The sequence below is a fragment of the Ochlerotatus camptorhynchus genome, unplaced genomic scaffold, assembly GCF_037179485.1.
Source record: "Ochlerotatus camptorhynchus isolate MF236.1 unplaced genomic scaffold, CSIRO-AGI_Acam_v1.1 ptg000367l, whole genome shotgun sequence".
In the NCBI taxonomy this organism is placed as follows: Eukaryota; Metazoa; Arthropoda; class Insecta; order Diptera; family Culicidae; genus Ochlerotatus; species Ochlerotatus camptorhynchus.
The window spans coordinates 4,573,011-4,581,288 of NW_027040855.1; the positions used below are offsets into that span (position 1 = coordinate 4,573,011).

At 37.1% G+C, this 8,278-nt stretch overlaps 1 protein-coding gene across 1 annotated transcript; it reads right to left on the reverse strand.

The window, feature by feature from the left end:
• Window positions 1-3,042: 3,042 nt before the first annotated feature.
• On the reverse strand, window positions 3,043-3,796 carry LOC135709907 (uncharacterized). The gene is made up of 2 exons (XM_065232353.1): window positions 3,516-3,796; window positions 3,043-3,442 (listed from the first exon to the last, which is right to left on the reverse strand). Exons 1-2 carry the CDS (start codon window positions 3,794-3,796, stop codon window positions 3,043-3,045), a joined length of 681 nt encoding a protein of 226 aa, XP_065088425.1.
• Between the last annotated feature and the right edge of the window lie 4,482 nt (window positions 3,797-8,278).

Here is an 8,278-nt window from a genome sequence, read left to right on the forward strand (position 1 = left end):
ATGGTCATGCAGTGTTCACACTATGATTATTTTACCATTGTGTCACGCGATCGTCTGTTTACTCGGCAGCAACCAGCCCCTTGACATCCCTATACCAAATAACAGTGAATGAAAGTAGGCGCCATGTCCCGGGCACAAATTGATTTGGGCCCACTGTCAGCTGTCAAATAGTCGAAGAAGAAGAAGAAGAAGAAGAAGTTGATTGGTTTGTTTTGATTTGACACGAAATACAACAAGTTCTGCTGAAGCTACGGCGCAAAGCTAGAAAAAAGCAGTATTCAAAGTAATTCGTGTGATTTCGGTACTTTCATTGTATTTTCCATCGTATTTTGATCGTTTTCTGGATCTACATTATGCGCCAGTGGCAGAAAATGCCTCGGCGAAACGATTTTATCGTTTCAAGACTTGTTTTCTCTGACAATTTCCCGAAAACAAAAACTGATCGTCTGGATATACGGGATATACGGAGTCATCTACCCTGATCACATCAGATTCTTGCTGATGAATAGGAACATTAAGACGCTGCTAAACACAACAGTGCCTACATTATGTATTTGGAACTAAAACTTTAAAAGACTAGTAAGTATTTTGAAATGATTCTTCACAAGAGTTTCAATTGCAAATGCTTGTTGTTTTTTTTTTCAATTCCGGAATCCCAATTGCTGGAACGGTCTAGTGAATTCATCTCGCAGTGATAGGAGACAGGGCCAATACGTAGGATGATTTGCCTTAAGTAAAACAGGTGGTACAATTGCAGCTGCTGTTCCGATTTCAAGACCAGGAGCAAATACTGATTGATGACCAAACATTGATGCAGGTTGATGGAAAATCTGAAGGTGTTTTATCGTTTTTATTGTGCTTTTTACTTTAAACTCATACATGAATACAGGTTTATTCCTGGTTTTTATCCGTTATTTAGTGTCCTTCAAAAATAATTATTTTAGTTAGCTTTTGGCGATTAGAAGGCTTGAATGGAATGATCTACTTTGAGTAAACTGCAGTTCTGGTGTGAAGATATTTTTCCGATACCAGTTGAAGCATGTCGAGCTGATGATCGTCGTCACAAGGCAAAAGGAAATCCAAATTTGCAGCGCTCCGTGCAACAGAATGTATGACCATGTTATCGAAATGCAATCCCACATTCACGTTCTTATCGGTTCCAACAAGGTTCTGAAAAAAAAAAATTATAATTTTTTACCCACAAATACTTATGATGATGATCTTAGCCCATATACTTACCCTAAACTCAAATTCAGCTGCCTTGCAAATCAGAAGGAGTGTGTCAACATTAGAAATCACTTCAATGCATTGCTCGCAGATGATTTTAAGAGCAATTTGCTTGCCAAGTTGCTCAATGTTTGTTTTTATAGCAAAATGAGTGATATCATCGTTGCGGAATAGTTCCCATTTATTCTCCGTTTCCAGGCTAGCCGTTTCTTGAAGGGGTTGATTTGAATCCATATCAGGCGTATCAGGTATGATATCACAGCATTGTAGAAGTGGCGTAGTATTGAAATCAGTACAATTACCATACGATGAACTGCTAATTTCGATTTGGTTCAGCATCCTCTTATAGCTTGCTCGAAACTGGCCAGCATTTGGATTATTATTTGAACCGCTTTTCGATCTTATTGCTCCGAAGAACATCTCCAGGTGGTCTTGGCTAAAACGGTACGTGTATATAACTGACATGCTTTTATTCATTTCACAGTATTCTGTGTAAAGATAACGAAATGTTTCCATGGCCACAAGGAAGCCAAGGAAACCAGTCTTATACATAGATTTCAAAATCAATGTGTCATCCAATAACTTTATACTTCTGATGTAACCTTCCGCGAATGCAAATACTTCCCGAATATCATGGATATTATCCTCATCAAGTGGTTTTTTGAAATTCTGAGCATCGCTCCTCATACTATTCAAAATGTCGAATATATTATTGAACAGTTGCAAGAACTCAGCAGTATGAACGGAATCCGTAAAATCAGCTTCATAGGAGCTTAAAAAATTCAAGGCTGACGCTACGCTGCCACTGATGGTTTGAACAGCCAGAATGACTTTCATTTTGCTGTTTTCGAAGTGGACATGTTTGTCACTTAAATTCTCTGCTATTTTTATTCCCCGATCATTTTGATATTCATTCAGCTTCTCTATATACTCCCATTTAACAGTTCCGCTTGTTGAAAGCAGTGTCTGCTGAGAATGCAAAGTGTTACGCACCAGTTTAATCATGTGTACGACGTCCAATAGTACGCACACGTCATACTCGCCACATGGATGCGAAAATCTTTGTTTCAAATTCAGCGAATCGGCACGTAGGTCACAGCCAAGTGCATTTGCTGTTGCAATGTTAGACTTTGTACCATCAAAAGTGAATGCTACTACTTTGACTCCAACTTCGTGCAGGTTGCAGAGGATGGTATTTACAAGGTTTTTCTTTTCTTCGGCTTTTAGTCCATTGATTAAATAATATACAATCGGCACTTTCCATGCTTCCTCAACGCCAGACACCATGAAGACCAGCGCCTCTTTTGCGGGGGTTAAATTTTCTCCCTGTGATGTTATACCACCATAGTTCACAGTACCATGAAATCGTTGACTATGCTTGATCCATGTCACCTGCTGACGAATTGCCATTTCATCCATTAGTAGGCATCCATGTAGTGCCTTGCCCTGTTCTAACATCTCCTGTGCCTTCACTCGTAGAGCATCAAGAGCCTGGCCACTTACACCTGGCTCACCGTTGACGTTGACGTACCATCGGGAAATTGTACGAGAGTGAGGTAGAGCATTTCGAAAAACCTTACGAACGTAGTTGTAAGCTCTTGGTGAGTAAAAGTGAAGAGTAATAGCAAATTTCCGTAGTGATTCGCTGTAAGGATTTCCATTTTTCCTGGATTTCAGCTCCACAAATATTTCATTATTGGTTGAATACTCCTAGGTTATAGTAAAGTGTGAACAAATTAAAAAAAAATGTATAGATTTATTGGCTTATGAATCTTTTTTTTTTTTTGTAAATTTATGATTTCGAAATAGATCGAATTACACAAGAAAATACATATTAACACCGAGATTAAAACTAATAATTAAGTTGAAATTCACCTGCAGTGGATTATTTTCGAAGTCATCAACAAGCTGCTTTTTTTTGAGAGTCGACATCAATTGTTCCATACTTGTCATCTTATCATTCAGCCTTCTGTTCTGAGCCCTTAATAGTTTGATTGTGTGCTGGTTTCGTGCAAACTGTGATTTTATTTTTGGAACAGCAGCTACCAACTGATCCCCTGTGGTATTCGTGGTGATGTCTCCTATGTACCTAACAGTTCCTGTAGATCTAGATTGCAAGGACGGCACAGCTGGATTCTGAATACTTTTAAGATGCATTTCATATTCAGTGGGTGGTACAGTCGAAGCGATCGAAGAGGCCAAAGCGGTCGAGTTACTGGAATTAAATTAAAACGTTGATTAGCACTCTTCATCCAGTAATTTGAGAAACCAATTTTTCAAATACATACCCGACCTTTGCAACATCACTTCCAAATAACGTAGGAACTGCTGTATTACGGAGCGTTCTCTTGGTTTCTAATTCCTTAAATGATTCCGGTGTGAAGTGATCAGAGCATATCCTGGCAGTTTCGAAGTTGATACCTTGTTGCAACATATCATTTTCCGCTACAACTATAGATCTGATCCACTGCAAGCGCCTGTTATGTTTTATCGGGAAACGATGTTTCGAGTGCATAGGTCTTAAAACGGAATGAAAGTCTTTTCTGCAAGACGGTACAGCACACTTCATTTTTCACTCACGGACCGCGGAAAACCGTAAATTTTTACCCAAACGGAGAAAGCGAAGTTAACAGCGTGATGTTTTTTTCTTAAAAAAGCACAACCAAAACAAAACAAAACTTTTACAAGGTTTACAACCAACAACTAGAGTCGGTGTATAATGAGTCACGCCAAGAGTGAAGCCAAGTCTACCTATTGAACTGTCAAACCGGCTACCTATCGTGCAAAGTAAACAAACATTACGATGCTATGAAAGATCCACGAAAGGTATTGCAATAAAATATAAAATATATTCGAAGAAATGAGCATAAACACGCAGTGAGCATTAAATTGTCATGGGATATGTTTGGTAATGATCAGTAATGAGAATTTCTACTATTTCTTGTTAAGATAATTTGACAAAATCACTGATATAATGATTTTCTACAACCGCTATTTTTTTTCTCGCTAAAAGTCATTTGAAGTTGATGTAGAAGTCTTCTGTTGCCAAATGAAAAGAAAGGGAATCTTTCGAAAACCGTGATGCGAGTTCAACTGCTTTTCTCTTGGCGTGACTCATTATACACCGACTCTACCAACAACATACGATGTTGACATTAGTTTGACAGCTGAGCTTGCTGAGATGTTGTCTACACGAAAAAGTGGTCCTTGCCATAGGCCTGGCAGCAACCATTGTTTGGTCCTTCTCATTGTTCTTCATCAGCAGTTCTTTCAGTCGATGCGTCGTCGACTTTGGAAAGCAACCGTTTCGTGATGAATGTGTGAGTGCTGACCACGTTTTACGTCCATTGCACTATGGGGCGGCTCCATACAAAGTGGTGACCAAAAATATTTTATTGGTTTTTCCGCACTTTTTGATGGTATTATAGTAAGTTAAGCATAAAATTAGTCATATTTATGTATTTTCATCGCATCCGGAAGGTGTAACTAGTATTGATGATTCGTATTCACTTTGAAGGTTGTATGTAACTGTTTTGCTAAATTAATTTGATTTCGATAGTAATTCAGCAAATGAAAAAACTGCACATTGTCGTCACTGATAGTAATATCACTGACAATTGATATTGATTGCTACTGATGGTGACTCTCTGCTGAAATGAGTGACCAGGGTTGTTTTGTTATTATCAGTTTTTAGTGTCGAAATTTTGCAGCACTGGTTATGATCCTTTTCCGTCAGTAAAAAAATCACGTCGATCGGCTTCGATTTGGTCAAGTTATTAACAAAAGAGAAAATCGATGAAGACAAATCGATCAATGCAGTTATGCCGCTATGATACTCAAGGCGAGAAATAAATCATTAAAGCTAGTCCAAAATCATCATCATGTTTTTGTGGACGTCCGCGTCCATCATGGCCAGTTGACGTTGAAGGGGTTTCTGCGATGTACTCTGCAAGTTCCAAATGACTATCGAGCCAATCCTTATTGTATTTCTCAAAGCGCTCTTGTAGGCGGTGAGCCTTTTGCCACGCATTGTAAAAATGTTGTGCTACGTACTTCAACTTTTTAAGAAGTTGTTCTTCTTTGGCAAGATCAATATTATATTTTTTCTTGATATATTCAAATGCTTTTGTTGCATTGACTACTTGAGATTCTTTTGGATCAAAAAGTAACACGATGCTCCTATGATCCATATTATCACAAACAATTGTTTTCAGATTTTCGATTAAACTACTGCACAATATTGTTGTTAGCACACACACGTTGTTAGCGTTAAAGCCGAAAACAAACTCATGAATTGAAAATATTGTCCTCGTCTTTTAAATGCAAGTAGGTAACATCAATAATAGTTTTACCTAAGTTTAGTGGGTAGAAATTGTAAAATGGCACTCGAACAGGTAATTTCCTTTTGGTAGTGGTCTTTCTTTTTCCGTTGGTTATTATGTATTGAAAATATCAAAAGGTTATCGTGAAAACATTGAAAACTTTTTAGTCCAGTTGGGTAGATACGGTTTCTATATGTAATGATAATTTTCGGTCTGTTTTTACCCATTTTTAACAACAATAATAATTAAGTGTGTAACATTTTAAGACCAAAATTGACATTTAACAGTTCCACTTTTCAACCAGTGTTTAATTTGTACGATTTTTTTGGTTAATGCTCGTATAATCGATATATGTAATTAACAAAAAAAAAAACATTTAAAAAATCATTTTTACGACTTTGTGCCAAAATGACGCTCATACGCAGCTATACCCAGCTGAATCCTTGTTCCGCAGATAGTATAGACCCTAAACTAAAACGTAGTGGTGGTCTCTTGAGACTGCTCGGCCCTGCTCGTTAGATATAGTCCAACTTAGGCAAAAAAACATTTTTTTTTTCAATAATTGCCCATTTTTAACCAATTTTAATTAGCCGTGTAACCGTATCAACATACCCATTTTAAAGTTTAGACAATTAGCTTTCCAACGGTGTATTTAATTCAATGTTTAGACCGTTATTCGCTGAGAAAATTGCATTTGTTTCAAATGTATTTTTTCTACAATTTTCAAAATTTTCCTAAGTCTGATGTCTGTGGCGCAATGAGTTTTCATCACAGAGGGCTGAAATTTTGGGCATCTAGGTTTGAACTATTATGCTATCAAATGGTTTACAAGATACGTCATTCAAAGCAAGTCAATTTTTCGATTTTTGGCCACCACTTTCCCCATAGTGCATTGCTGCCCCCGTTGGCGAATCTGCCATACAATGAAACCACTGGAAGCGGCTCTCGTTCTGGTGGAGGAGGCTAATTGGATAGCGGAAGATAAAATGTTTATTGTGTTGTACCTTTTGGCTATACTTTTAAGATGTATTGTATAGTGAACAAGAATCCTTGGATCAGTTAAGTTAATTCGGTTGAGCCTTATCAAATAAATTATTAAAAAAAAAATGATGGTCATATGAAAATCATTGCCACATAACTTTCATTGGATTTCTCAAAGTGTTATCTGCCTAGGATATCCAATGAAATTTGAAGGATTTCACCAACGGCGATAACTTGAAGTTTTGCTTCAGTGACACAACACAAAAAGCTGCTGATTTGAGTGCAGAACCTACAAAAATAGCAGAATCTGCCACCAGAACAAACAAATGGTACATAGGTAAACTGTTTACCATTTGAACTGTGCTCGTACCACCGCAATCGAAAACAAATTGGTTCGATAAGCTCAAAACAATCGCCCCAGGTAATTTCGCAATAAATAAAAAAAAAACTTTCAAACGATATCATCGTGGCGTATATCCTGATCCAAATTGACAAATACACACAGGTCGAGAAAAGCGTAATTACTTTGACAGGTCTGCCCATCACACAAATCGAATGCATCCGTGGCCAATACCTGGTTCTAAATCGAATTGATTTATTTGCACAATTCGATAACTACGAAAATAAACACACCACCGAACACACCGCATCCAATTACACCCGTTCGATCTCATGATCACGTGCTTCCGAATAGTGACTATTTTTTATCTATTGATTCTAATGAACACCTCCATCCCTTTATGCCTACCTACATGCTTACCGTCCACATGTCATGTATCCAGGATCAATTTCAAAAGCTTCAAAACTCGCTGTCAATTATATCAGTAATTAGATAGGATTATCATCAGTCGTTCACGGTCAAATGTTTGTTTACGGCATCAGTTCGATGAGTAGCACATCAAAATGTGTGTCTGATTATATGGAACGGATGCAGTTCTATGATCTGCATGTAGCGTAAACGTGACAACATGTCAAGTGGCACGTTTACCGCGGGGTTGTCCTTGCGTTTGTCCATTATACGTTGTTATTAGATTAATTGCTATCAGTAGCTTTGTTGTAGTCACGTTTGAGTCTGCACCCCACGCGACAGAAGTTTCGTCAATCTTTCCAAATATATTTTGGCTGAGTCATCAGTACAGGGGTGCTCCTCACTAAATTTGCAAGGTCCGGTTGACTAGTCCGATTCAAGTTGCCTAACTCAGTCGCAAAATATATTTTTTTTTTAAATTTCATGTATCTAGAAAAAAAGTTTGAATTTTTAGTTTAACTAGATTTTTGTCAAATTTGTTTTAATGTTATATTCATTATTTCAGTAAACTCAAAAAAGCAACAATATTTTTTTTCTTGATAATAACAGACTACGAAAATCCTCATCATTCTTGGTTTTCGTTAAAAGACTGAGAAGTATTATTCAGATTTTAAAATTTTAAAATATTTTGTTCTTAAAATCCAATTTATAACTTTGAATTTTTTCTCTTCCATGAAACTCCAATGACTCTAAAACTTTCCCAAGAATCTGACATATTGAAATATTTTCAAAGTTCTTATAATTAGCTTGTTTTTCAGCAGTGTGGTACTTGAAATATTGACAATGTTCCCAAGTAACATTGCAAGCTTTATAGACGTTTTATAGCATTCTAAAAGTCCAAATTCTGAAGAAATTTTTAGCTCGAGAGATAATTTCAATGGGTTCTTAGCAATGCTGCAATATTTCGACAATCCAAACCGACTATCAAAAATGGAAACAT

Coding starts and splice junctions, on each gene's coding strand:
- LOC135709907 (XM_065232353.1), bottom strand. CDS start 3,796: ATGAAGTGTGCTGTACCGTCTTGCAGAAAAGACTTTCATTCCGTTTTA. Junction 3,443..3,515: donor AGTGATGTTGCAAAGGTCGG/GTATGTATTTGA, acceptor ATTTAATTCCAG/TAACTCGACCGCTTTGGCCT.